At 44.5% G+C, this 13960-nt stretch overlaps 1 protein-coding gene across 1 annotated transcript in view; it reads right to left on the reverse strand.

Moving 5' to 3' along the window:
- Positions 1-838: 838 nt before the first annotated feature.
- Positions 839-13960, reverse strand: part of LOC144153968 (cytochrome P450 4c3-like) — a 37624-nt gene continuing 24502 nt past the window's right edge. Inside the window, exons 8-12 of the mRNA XM_077685769.1 lie at positions 12309-12503; positions 11495-11668; positions 8568-8634; positions 4171-4350; positions 839-1077 (exon numbers count right to left, since the gene is read on the reverse strand). Of these exons, the coding sequence (XP_077541895.1) occupies positions 920-1077; positions 4171-4350; positions 8568-8634; positions 11495-11668; positions 12309-12503 (774 nt within the window). The 3' untranslated portion in view covers positions 839-919. The remainder of the gene's footprint in view (positions 1078-4170; positions 4351-8567; positions 8635-11494; positions 11669-12308; positions 12504-13960) is intronic.

Genomic DNA, 13960 nt, shown 5'->3' on the forward strand with positions numbered 1-13960 from the left:
CTATTGTGTGCACAACTGTTGACGCGGCTGTCAGAAACCGGGGCAGTCGCCTTGTCCAGCTACTTCAACCCCAGTTTTTTGCGGCTTCACTCTCCTTTGTTAAAAAGAGAGAGAGAGAGAGAGAGAGAGAAATAAACGTTTATTTGCTGAAAAGACTAGCTAGGACTTGGTCCTTGCCGGTCCGAGGTGGAAACAAAGGCTTTGATTTGATTTGGTCGTGTAATGCTGCTGGCCCTGCACGGCATTTGGAGGTGTCCACTTGCAGTCGACAGGGAGCGATGTCGCCACGGGACCCGGCAGGGAGTACTTCTGGGAAAACGTTCGTTAAATTGTAGAAGTGTTCCTGAAGTGTTGAAGGGTTCCAGAATGGCAGAAGTGCAACATTGTTCAGATGACTGGTTACCTGTATTGAACATTGTAACAAAGCTCGGGCCTTTGTAACACTTTTTACACCTAAGCAAACGACGTGCTGTGGTTTTCATTCTTGATGTAAGTTTGTGTGTGCCTTTTTTTTTTTTTGAAGCCATGACCAGGCAATAAAGAAAAAAAGGTGTGACATTGGGCTGCTTGTTGGAGACACAGGTTGAAATCCCATCCTATAACACATGCATTTTTTACTTATTTACTCTTTCCAGCAGCGGCTATTCGTTCTCCCCCGAGAACAAATACAGCAACGACAGTTTTTCGCAGAATGGGGTCATTAAGGCTTTCGTTTTAACTTTAGCAAAGCATTCAAGATGTCGACAGCAGGCAAAAACGCTACTGGAAAACTTATTTATGATAATATTATAATCTGTTATTAAGTATACGACAAAATATATTGCTGGTACTTCAGGAAACTCGCGGCACGTTTCTCACGTAACGCTCATACAGACATAAAAATACACGTAAACAATTTTATTTTTTTTTCTGGTGCTGATCATCGGTGTGTGAACTGGATCCTGAGACCTCTGTGTGATCTCAGCACAAGCTCAGCCGCAACAGCCACCTGGTCCCGCTGGTCAAGAGACTTTATCTTGAAACGGCGCAGTATGTTAGCAATCACAATCTTCTCCTCTGCGAGTGCGAATCTCTGGCCTGTAATGCGATAAGAAAACAAAAATAAACACAAGATTACGCCATGAGATCAGGGTTAAAACTATAAATTATGCCCGTTGATCGAGGTTACCTGCGTGCAAATGATTTAACATAAAAATGTATTCTTTAAGGAGAGTGAGAGACAACTCCTAATTTTTTTTACGTAACACTTTGCAAGGCAATTAGGTGCTTAATTTTTATACCTGGTTTAGTCGTAAGAAGAACGGCTAGTAATTGATAGCTGACTACAAGGTACACCGCATCAGATATGTTTTTCTCATCGTATTTCTTAGCTAGATTCAGGTTAATTTCGTTTTCTATGCCTACCAATACGAAAGCTGGACTCACTTGATGTTGACATTTTATAAGTACTATGCCTGTGCAATGAAGCCGTACAAAGGTGCGAATCAGAGGTACTAACATTCAGCTGCTGGGCATTAGTTCGAAGGGTAGATATTTAAGGGGCCGTCATAACGTGCCAACAGCCAAAGAGGTACCTACCTTGGAGACTTTTTGATTTGTTTTTGTTTGTAAAATACTTTACGTAAAGGAACTTAAAAACATTCATGTACCACCTTCCTATGCAAATGATAGATTGTAAGTAAATGTTGCATGCAAAACAGTACACTATGCTAAAAGATTCAGAATAACGATCCACTTTGATGTTGCCTGCGAGGCGAACTTTTTTATACGATAAACCCAGCCAAGTGTTATTTAAAAACTTCACGTGCATACATCATCATACCGGAATTACAAAGCATTGAGTGCAACTAAAAGTTCAGGCAAGTGCTTGCACTGCCAGAAGCGCCGTCGGGCGCGATCCGAACTACGGACACGCTGGCAGCCTTTGCAAGCTTCCTAACGCAGTCAACATATTTCATAGAGTCGCCATTCTGCTGACCACAAAGTGGCAGCACTTGCCTATGTGACTTCTCCCCGGAGTTCCGCAGAAGCGTGTCATCGTAGCAGACGTTGCGTGTTTATGCCATAGTGCTGGTTTTTAAATTTCGGGCCATTTGCTTACGTTCGTACCCCGCGGATAAAATATGCGCTATAAGGCGTCCGTATATTTGTGCATTTGAGTCTATGATTTCTGGAATTTTGCTGCTAGAGTATGCACCCGAATCTGTGTGCTGTATTACGCGTGGTGTCCATAATCCAGTTGAAAGTAAAGTGAAAGGAACAACACCTCGCCCACTCTATTCTGATGGGTAAACCGTACCGTAACATCGGGTTACTGGCCGATAGAAAAGATTCCGCTCTATTTGCCCTATTCGTATTAATTAGCAGCAAAAGGAAGCAGGGCCATGGCTACCACATTGGTTTATGGTGAGGCTTGGGTTTATGGGTTTATGGTGAGCTGTCTTGAAAAAAGAGCTCTTCTTCATATAAAATCACACTTACAATACAGTTCTTTATCCAGTTCACGGCTGCGGCAGGGTGAATAAGACGCTGGGCTATTTCATTCAAAAATAGAGGAATAGTGCCCATCCAATTTCACGTCAAACGGAATCATCATAGCGCTCTGCACCATGAGTAAAGCATTCTGCCCTTTGCTGGGTCATCCATATCTCCTCCTGATGTCCATTACGCCACTATTTTATCCGACACACCATGCACTGCATTCAGCATTATTCAGCAAGCACTGCATTCATCAAGCTTGCCAGTATTTTTTACTATTTTACAATACGCCTAATATAGTATGGATTTACAATTTGTATCTTCTTTCATTAAAATCAGTGTTGCACACGTTCCTCTAAAACAGGAAGGAAAGCGCGTTCCTCGTTCCTCCTCCCCAATTTCGAAACGAGTTCCCGTTACAAGTTCCTTTGTTGCGAAAAGAACGCGTTTCAGTTCCACTTCTAACATTGGAGCGTGTCATTACACTAACTGTTACATCACATTGTTAAACCCGAAGATTTGTAAATAAACAATCACGGGATCCACACTCGCACTATCACTCAAACTCCGAGGTATTCATCTGAGCGCAAGTATAACACAGGTTGAAACCGACCACCTAAGCTGGCCGTCGACCTTCGGCCGGCCTATCTCAGGTATTATCCATACGGTGTGCGAACAAATTATGCCGACAGTGACGGAATTTCTGTCCTTTGTCAACACGACGCGTGAAATACAAAAGGACTTGGCACTCCGGTCGACCCATTCCCGGCAGATCGGCGACAGACCGCGCCGCGATGAACTGCGCGCGTACTCTGTAACTTCGAGCAGTACAGCATCCCGAGGCACTGCGGCGCCCCATTTCAATTGATAGACCCTTCGAATGACTCCACAGCGAGCGCAACTCCCTCGACAAACACGCACCCGCGCCTCGCGCGCACTATTGCGGTAGTTACCCTTGACAATATACAGATACAGTGGTTTCACATGGGACCTGCAGCGCCGCTTAGTCAACCTTTCCCCGGCAGGGAACAATTCTATTGGTCAGACGCGCTTCGTGGCCTCCCCAGACGAACAGTGAAAGGTGAAAAGCATTCTCGGGGTCGCTATTCACCCGTCGAACGCCGCGTAAGCTCAACCGGCATGAAAGGAAGCACAAGCTGCAGCCAGCTGCGTGGTTATTCTTCTGCCTTTGACCTTCGAGGAAGCACGTTCCGATGAAAGGCGAGCAAAGCAGCTTGCTCATGGCAAGAGAAAGGCGGTAGCGGCGTGTGAATTTCTGTACCCGAGCCTTGGCATCGAAACTAGCCAAATCCTAGCGATGTAACGTTTGCAGGAGGAACGCCATTCCTGACGTTCCTTCATAAACATAACGAGTTAGCGTTACAGTTCCACCGACCCTTAATGGAACGGTGGCGTTCCACCGTTCCTCCAAAAAAAAAAAAACTAGTTCCAGGAACGCCGTTCCTTGGAACGTCATTTCGTACAACACTGATTAAAATAGGTTACATGTCTCTTTTTGTCTAGAATTTTATGTAACTTGGGCTCGTATGCTTTTCAACTGCTACTTATTTCGGTGCTCGAAATACATAAAAACATTACTGAAATTTAGTTCCCTGATTCTTTTCAAGCATATGCTATGTTCAGTATACCTAAAACACGTAAGCTGCTGTAAAAGCGGAAAGCGGGACTCACCGATACAGTTTCGGGGTCCGGCGGAAAAGGGCACGTATGCGTAGGGGTGTCGCCCCCTTGAATTCTCCGGTAAGAATCGTTCGGGATGGAATTCTTCTGGCTTTGGGAATACCGCTGGGTCACGATGTAGGAAGTACGTGGCAATCTCTACCACAGAATTCTTCGGAAGAGTGACTCCACCTTGAAGCATACGAGGAATGATGAACCAAAGTTTAAATTCATTGGTCACACTTCGCTTAACACAAGTAATTGAATTACTGCTTGGTTGAATAAAACCCAACCGAAAACAGTGCTTCCAGATACTAAGAAAAATGTCGCAAATTTCGCTTTGCTTTTTGAGAACACAAGTATTCGCAGGTTGTCGTTATAATATTATTCATTTTGACATCTAGCTGATTTCCGAACATACAAACGAGATATAAAGGGTAACAATAAATTTTATTTTGAAGAAAAACGTGAACCTCTATTTCTTGCTTACAATAATTTCGTGCAAAGATTTGATAATACAAACGCAAATACAATTGCGGGATTTCTACTGCGCGCCTTAATCGCAGGCGAGCGAACACACACTCGGAAGAAAAGAATACAACAGTGAACTGTTAGTTTGTTGTTTTCCTACTTCCAACCAACCGCAAATAAATTCCAACTTTTGCGTGCTAGCGGTGCAAGAACTTGATACGTACACCGGATAAAAAATGCGTTTCAGAGTACACTTTCAGCACGTGCTTGCAAAATGCGCTTATTCAAGATGTAAGATTCACTTGTTCATATATGTGCCTTTGCTCTTTTTTCCCTCAGCTAAGCTAGGGTGACCCGGCTGCTAAGAGCGAAATCTGTAGTGTATCGTCTATGACTGGAAGCAAATGGTAACAATTACATCTAAGCAATCCTCACAACATTGCGAATGCGAAAGCTCTGACGTCGAATAGTCGCAAGAATTCCGGTACTGGGGTGCATTATATAGCACCGTGACATGTCGGGAACCCTGCGAGCCTGGCTAGGTATGCACAAACCCTATCCCGTAAGAACCTACGCCTGTTTGGAGCACATATGAAAGCAGAAACCAAACCAAAACCGAAAATAACCGTCCGATGTTAAATAATAACAGAAAAACCACACAGAAACGGACAAGTAAAGTCCAGTGAAGGATAATAAAATCATACACACATTTTTCCGCAGCTAGCCTTTGTGCAGCTAGCTAGAAACCGGCCTAAAGAAAACAGAACCATTAAAAACCAAAACCGTCCAAAACCGCGCATACAGATCACGCTAATGTCAAAGAATAATGAATAAAAGTAGCCGAAACTAACGTAAAAAGTACAAAACCACTGAAACATAAAAAAACAATATAGCTGGAAATAAACTCAAGAGCAAAGTGATCAAAGGGATGAAGCATAATTGCTTCACGAAGAGATAACGGGCGTGATAAGACGAAACGCTTTTTTTTTTCAACGTAGAACGACCGAATAAATAAGAAAAAAAATCTGTTTCATACAATTGCTAGCCTGCATTGTAAAACCTGCGGCTGCGTTCCCAAGCTTCAAGATACCGAATTCCTTGCACGAGCTAAAGATCAAACAGACAGAGAAATTATTGGAGCCTACAGAATTAGAGACTATGGAGAAGATTGCGTCAGCACGCCATCGGTAAGCCTCCTACCCATTGAGTTAAACTTTTTAGGAGGTCGCGTTTAAAGGATCTTCGGCATTTTTTAGGCATTTTCAGGCTTTTGTTAAATGTTGGCAACGCACTTTCTGTGGTGCTCACCACTTCCAGTCTCCCATCCCACCCCTGTTGTTATTCTATTTTCTAGTGTTTTTATGCCTTCTGACTCTGGTTTTATGCTTTTATTGTTTCATCCTTGGCTTTAGGTTTGACACCTGTTAATGTTAAAAAGCTTGTGTAGTATCGAAGTTTGGTTCCTTTTAGCTTCTCATAAGTCTTGGAAACGCGAGCAGTGTTGTTCATCAGTTCGATTATTCTACCCGTGTTATCATGTTATCATGTCATTCTTAGTGTTTTTTGCCCCTTTGGCTCGGATTTTATTCGTTCATCTTTGATTTCAAGCGTGACACGTGTTGATTGTGGAAGACATGTACACAGTCTAAGTAGTATGTGTTATCTGGTGCCTACTGTTTGGGTACCTTGTTTTATCGAGTTTTGTTTGTTGTTTTCGGCATGTGATTCTTGTTACACCGAATTGTGTGGCGCGGCTGCTGATAAGAAAGAGGGTAACACCGGTGGAAGGTATATATGCGTGTTGTTATTTCATGCAAAATAAAGTTGGAAGTTGGTTGGTTGGTTCCAAAAAAAATGGCTCGTACCCATTCAGGGGGATTGGCAAGGAAATGGGCGTTAACTGAGAGAAGAGGAAAACTGGAATTTGGTTTAAAACAAGAAAAGTGAATAAATACAGGAAAAAGGTGAGTATAAACGGGAATAAAAAGATAATAAGTAAACTGCCAGAAAATTAGGTGCGGTAGAAGATAGAGCTCACCAACTACAAAATCAGCACAAATGAATAACGAAAGGATTGGCCCAAGGACAATCGTGGAAATTATGTCAGAAAATTAAAGAAAGAAGATTCGGCAGCGAAGGGGAGGCAGTGAGCGGGTAGGCAGAGGATACAGGCGCAGACATGTTTTTAAGAGCAGCCCGCCATCTTGAATTAGCGGCTAGCACGGTAGACGGCGTGATTCAAAGATGAATGAATGTACAGCGCGGCAAAGATCCCCGCGGCAAAAACCCAGTTGCGCTCGTCTTGTCCTCTCTTCTCTTCGTCCTCGTCTTTTGCGCGAACTCACTCCTTCGTACCTATATGGCGCCACGCGTCATGGGCCCCTACGGGGTATGAAATGTATGTAATGTGAATGCATAGACTGCGTGAAGCAGCGGCGCAAGTGCGAAGCTACTGATGTCGTTTCCTTCGTTATTGAACATACAGACTCGATGGATTGGCCAGGATCGGGAGCTTTTACGATGCTTAAATACCCGTTTCACTATGCCGGTTCGCCTTATGGAGTGTGAAACTCGGCGTGTCACGTGCCTGTACATGCTTTCTTTCACAATTACAGCCATTATTTCCCCTTGGAATATTTTCTTTTATGAGTTGCTTCCACTGATTTCCTTTCCGAGTAAACTCTGCAAGCCTTATAAGTACGCTTAACACTAGGTCAGACTAAAGGTGAGCCTTGCGACGTGTCACGTGCCATTCAGCGACCAACTGGTTGGGCATAAAGCTACGGGTACCGGTTCACCTTCCAGGAGCGCAAGTCTCGCGACAGAAGGAACGTCAGGCCGTCACCGACCCACATCGTTTAGACATGAAACAAGTACATCCAGCATAAGCGACTTTTTAGCTCGTGTAATGGCTACTACTGTGGCTGCATATTGAAATTGCAGATGCAAGTCCCAGTGCACGTTCCTAAAATGCCTTTCTAAAAGGTCGGGAACGCATAAGCTAGGTTCCCCTTTATTCCGCTGAGGCGAAAAAGCTGTTGGGAGTTAAGGGAACGCGACCGCCTGATTTTCCCCAGTCTCATGATTCTATACCTATTCAGACGCAAATTTAGCAAATTTTGCTTCCGCCTAGATTACATTACTTTTGTTCCGTTTGCACATACAGCCATTCTATGTGAAATCTGTCGTTCGAAACGATATACTGCTCCGAAGTTTCGTCCAACCGAGTGAACTACTGCTTTCGCAATAAAAGAAAACAGCCATATAAACGTGCACAGTTAGCGATTGACCAATGCAAACAATGGAGGATTTTGTGTTGCTAGGAGCTGCCGACGTTTTGCCACAATTTGTGTGTGGTACAAAAAAATGTCGGTGCTCACATTAGCAGTGCAAGGTTGTAGGAACAGCAGAGCTGGCGGCCTCTCTCCTTTCTTCGGAGTCCAGGCCATTGCACCTCACATGGATTTACGAACTTGCCACTGAAAGTTCTCCATGACTGGCCGGCCCGAATCGTTTTGTCCTCCGGCTTTCATGTGTCTCCCAAAGTGGAGCGTGCTAGCACGCGCTAGAACCCGCAGCAACCGGCTTCGCGAACTCAACGTCTGTGCTGCCCACTTCAGGCCTGAACACGCGTGAACTCGCAAGCAGAACAGCACGCGAGAGGTCGCGCCACGCCCGCAGGGCGGAGTGTTCTCGAAGGTGGAGCTGGCCGAGGCCGGGTGCTCCTCACGAGGTGAAAGCTCACGTGGGCCCGGTATTTTTTGGTATTTTTTTAGCTCCCCACGGGGCGCAAGCGCAAGCCTGGACCGCGCCGGGCACACCTCATGGGGCACACGCTCACCCGCGCTCAGCTGGGCTGAGCGTTCTGGTGACGCTCCACGCCGTAACTAAAGTTTGAAGCGCACTGCTGTTAAAATAGGATAATATGCAGGACTCACCTACGGTAAATGGCTCTGTGCAGCTCCGCGCAACAAAAGGCACTGAAGGATATATGCGTTGACTCTCCTAAATACAGGAAAGATGGTTGTACGCATTAATGCATCCAGTATCTTGCAGGAAGGACCTACGATAGAGACAGCTAACACCAAAGTTCTGCTTAACGTTAGCCCTTAAGTTTCATTTTCTGCGAGGTTGAATACAAAAATCCTGATGGTTAATCAAATAAAGTATTGGAAACTTCAGCGCCTGATTAAGCAGCTGCAACTTAATGAGCCTGTATTTTATCACAGACGCATGATAGTCGTACAAGTAATTCTCCTTACTTTGAACAGCGCGTTACCTCCCGGACCACCACTGTGACGACATCTTACGGGTGTAGTTGAGGGCAGTGTGTCAGCACCAGATTTCACTGAGGGACCTCTATTACATCTAAACTCAGAAGTGACCGAGAATGTGCCATAGTGAACAGCCGATCATGCAGTGGTGCGCACTCAGTTCAAGTACCACGCCACAAGGTCAGCCACCACAGCTACCGTTTCGGAAGGCGGTCTATCGAGATGTTGGTCGTCCAGTGTTGGCAGTATTACCGGACCACTCCTGTTAATTATGTTATCCTGTAGAGTAAGTATAAAGCAAAAGATACGATGTTATAATAACTCTTCATTATTGGCGACTAGGTGCAAAATTCGATGGTTGCTTCGTGACCGCCTAAAAAAATCGATTTAGAAAGAAAGCATGTGGTAGCCACTAAAAGCAAGGCCACTAAAACCACTTTAATACACAAATCCTGGCAGGTACGCTTTGACATTATTCTCCACAGTTCAGGCCCAGCATGCCATGGTACTAAAAACAGAATGTGTGTACGGTCACACGACAGACGTGCTTGACCTTTCCATTGTGATATCATCATACCTGCCTAGCCTAGATACCATAATCCGGTTATGAAGTTAGACTGGGCTGGGATTGGTTATTTGCCAAATGTTATATATATATATATATATATATATATATATATATATATATATATATATATATATATATATATATATATATATATATATATATATATATATATATAGTCGTGAAGCAGAGTCCTTAGTTGCTGCAGGAATACGCACAAAGTAGAAGTACGCTCTTCGGAGACTTTATTTCTGACGTTTCGACCTGAGACAGGTCTTCCTTATATATATACAGAAAGAAATGCCGGCAGTCTAGAACGCCAAAGAAGGCATAGGGGAATGGTTAGACTATTTTTTACCCCAACGTCGGTATTTCCCCAACGAGCCCCTCATTTCCTTACTATATATATATATATATATATATATATATATATATATATATATATAGGCAAGGTCACGCCTTATTGTACGTCAGGCAGATACTCTTAATAAGGTGTCATTGGAAATCGCGCAATATTTTAGCCACCCAGGCCATGTTTTTAATTATTTCAAGCTGTATATACTGCATAAAACCGGCTGAAATTATTGCTTCTAAAGCCGACGACCTGCAATCTTGGCGGCATTCATATCGTCCAGAGCAGTAAGGCGTTTACACGGCGGTCACATCTGGCTTCCACCCAAAATAACCCGCCCGAGTCCTAAGTTTTCACCTAGATGTTTTGTATCGAAACAGGCAACCTCTTGTGTTATTTTTCTCATTTTTATATGCTTATTCACTGAAAAAAAAGGAAAGAGAAAAGGAAAAAACCTTGGAGCTTCTTGCACCGCGTTTCTTGGTGTGCTGCAGTTGCTCATAACATCATATTTTCTCTTTCCGCCCTCTCTGATGCGCAAGTGCTGTTGTTTGATATATCTTTGTTTTGCTTTTAGTTGCAGTCTGCAGGCAATTTTAGCAATGCAACCGAATTCCCCGAAACCACCCTCCCCGTTGCGCGCTCCCAAAGTCTCGCATGAGGTCGCCTAGCGTCGCTAACTTGCACATTATGAACGCCTCTTTCTCAGCCCTTATATTTAAATGTCGTCCAACCCTGCCTTCCCTCTCACCGGCTGTCACTTTTGACGACTGTGATAATTTTTCTTGTCATCGCCGTTTTTAACACGAAAGTGTTTTATTCCGGGATACACAAACATTTGAGTGACGTCATATCCGCCACGGAAATGACGCCAGTACAATGAAGCAAGCGGACTGTAAAGGGTGAACCCGTGCTCACAGGGCGTTTTTGCGGGGAAGCAACCTTTAGATCAAAAGAGTAAGTTATACTTAGGGTTGTTCGTTTTCCATTTTTATATGTTAACACTAAAGAGTTTTTGTTTTCAAGATTTCACTCACGTCATATCCGTCACGGAAATAACCCCAGTACACCTTTGGCGAAGGGACCCACCAGCAGGACGTCGCTCGGAAAGCACCGTTACAATACACCCGCCGACCCGCAAATCATGCACGGCTGCAGATTTCGCTGCACATTTTATTTTCGTGCTTTACCCATTCATGACAGAGGAATCAACCATAATTTTTTCTTGGTAGTCTCCTCCTCTCAAACATAATCTCCTCTCACTTTCTGCTTCTCTCTCGCTCACTTTCTCTGCGAGAGTCCTATCCCCATAGAGGGTATGCCAGGGATGACCATTGTTGCCCTAATGAAGACAATGCTTCTTGTCAAAGCGTTCGCCCGGATTGAGGCCGCTACCTTCCCCAATGTTTTCTCCCCTGTTTGCCCAGCACCTTCCAAGTTTCGTCATCGTTCCTTCTCCCATTCTCTCTGTCTCTCCCTCCCTATTCATCTCTCTGTGTACATTTATGTTTAAAATAGATGCTCCAGAATTTTTAATTTTTCTGTTTTCGCTAGACCAGCACGCCTACTTTATGATGTCCTGAGTGTAACTGCTGGTAGTCGCTGGGTTGGGGTTCGTGAAAGAAAAAAACAATGAAAACTGAGTAGTCGGTGCTCGTTACTGGGTTCGCTTACCTTGAGTGCGCACTCCAAGTATTTCATCTGCTTCAGGTCCTCGGGGGTTACGTAGCGATCCCTGTCGTCACCGAAGATGAGGTGGAGTTCATCGTGGATGAGCCGCTGTTTCTCGGGGTAGTGGCCAATCAGGAAGAGCGCCCAGCTGATCCCAGTGGCTGTCGTGTCGTGGCCCTTGTAAAGGAAAGAAGATGGCCGAGTATGCAATTTGTAATCTTGGCAGGGCATCCCCAAACTAGCTGACAGAGCCTGTCCTGTTCAATTATCACCGCTATCCGAGTTAAAGTAACCATTATGAAATCACCCATACATTGTCAGGCGTACCAGACTTTGAATCTACTTCGTGAATAACGTTTCCACAACAAAGTGAATGATACGAAACGCGTTGTAATAGCACTGGAGGAGCCGACAAGCACAAGTAGCCACGGGTTTCAATCGGCACCTCAAAAACACACTGTAACGAATTTGGCCGAAAAAGAATCTGGTAGTAGGGCAAATGTGAAGGACTTGCTATTTGAACGACTGAGGCCACTAGTGTGTGTATACGCCGCCAGAAAACGGTGCTATGCAAACCATGACAGGACTGGTCAGCGATAAGCACGGTGTCTAAACTTGCGCGGTCTTTGTCTTCAAATGCGCAGTTCAGAACGCTAGAAAAAGAAGGAAGGTTCTAGTCAATTCCACATATCACTAAAGGGATATAAATGATTACTGATTTACCCGCTGCGCTGTTGGGCAAAGTTTTCATGTCCCCACGGCTACAATGGGGCACACTCGAAGCCTGCTTGACCAGTCTCATGTGCTTGGAACGTACCGCGAACATGAAGGTGTCCACTTCTTCACGGATGCCGTCTTCGGTTATGTTCCCCTTGAAATGTTCGAGGAGTAGAATGTCCATGAAAGGACGCGGCGTCTTGCGGCCTACGTTAGTAGTCGACGCATCTTCCTCAAGCGTTATAAGGCCATTGTCAATATCCTTGCGCAGTGCTTGCTTGCGCTCTGCGATCACCTACATTCGAGTTAAAGCGCAACGAAGCAAGACGTTTCATATATCATCCAAATTCAAGCACATAGGCTGAGAACGTAAACTTTGCAGATTGTTATAGTTAAATTTTACCTGAATGCATTAGACAGGCACTTCGAGGGCAGATTACTGTGCAGGTTAACGGATTGCAATAAAATACTAGACGATGTACGTGCTTTACTGAGCGCATGGTTTTCACATCTTTCAGCAAGGTTTCAAAAGGGTGTGGGGGTGGTTCAGGCAAATCGATTGTCGCTAATCAGGCAAAACGACGCACCCTCACCGCTGGATTTGTAAATTATTCAATTTAAAAGTATTTAACCTTTATTTGTATACAAAATTGTCCCTTGGGGAATTCCCCTTACTATATACCTCGATTCCGTTTCAGCTATTACCACTGCAATATGCGGACCTTCATATTTCCTTGAAGCTGCTCTCGCTTCTATGAAGGACGGCACATTTACAGCATTTTCACAATTCTAACTCACACTCTCTCTTGCTAACATTTGTATTCACATTTGTGTGCGCGCTACAATCGGTCTCAAACTCGACATCGGCTTCAAAGAAGCTAGAAGCATTGCCATGGACACGAACTCATCCTAAGGTCTGCTGTGTAGAATCAACGTGAAGTAATTTTTCTCTGATTTTCCTACGTAAACTTGTCTACGCTTTACAATCTTGGGCGAGTTAGAACCACCCGAATACGGTAACTTCCTTCGATACTGATCCTGTAAAATAAATAGAGCGCTTGTCCGGAGTCGGCAGCGCTGTAACGACTGCAGTTTTGTGTGGCTTCTGGTTTACTTTACTGCTTGTAGCTTTAACAAGATTGCCTGTCTGTTTTCAAGTCGGCATTGCTCGACAACGTGCCACACTTACACAGTAATTTTACGGTTGTGCTAGGACCTGAAGCCGTAGTTGTATATGTAATGTTGTGGTTATCTCTTGAAGAGCACAGATTAAACTAATAATTACCACATAAATACAGGTTTATCCAAGGCAACGGAACTGTAACTCGCCTTTGCTGGCCTCAATCCAAAATATCTTAAAAAAGTAGCCAAACACAGACAAACATGCCGTGATCTGCCGGGCGAGCGCCGATTTCGTATCTGCGTGCGTTTTTTGAGCTTAGTGTCAAACGAGGGCCGGACGACCGTATAGTGAGAGCCTTCTTAAATGACGCAAAATTCAATATTTCCCCTGCATCGGGAGACAGCTGTCCCGCGTGAAATCCTAACACGCGCACAATACTTGCTCAAACGCATTACTGCGCGCTGGCGACGCCATGCTAAAGACAACAAGTTGACTGCGTCCGCACACCAGCGCTCTTAACTTGTCCGCTACATCCTTGGTGAAAATATGCCGCCTTCTCTCTCTCTTAGAAATGAGGGGAACTTGAACGTTTCTGCGTGTTCTAAATTGGGGCGAGAAGAACAAGCATA

This window comes from Haemaphysalis longicornis, unplaced genomic scaffold (assembly GCF_048455015.1).
Source record: "Haemaphysalis longicornis isolate Haplotype H1 unplaced genomic scaffold, Haemaphysalis longicornis Haplotype H1 scaffold_9, whole genome shotgun sequence".
Classification (NCBI taxonomy): Eukaryota; Metazoa; Arthropoda; class Arachnida; order Ixodida; family Ixodidae; genus Haemaphysalis; species Haemaphysalis longicornis.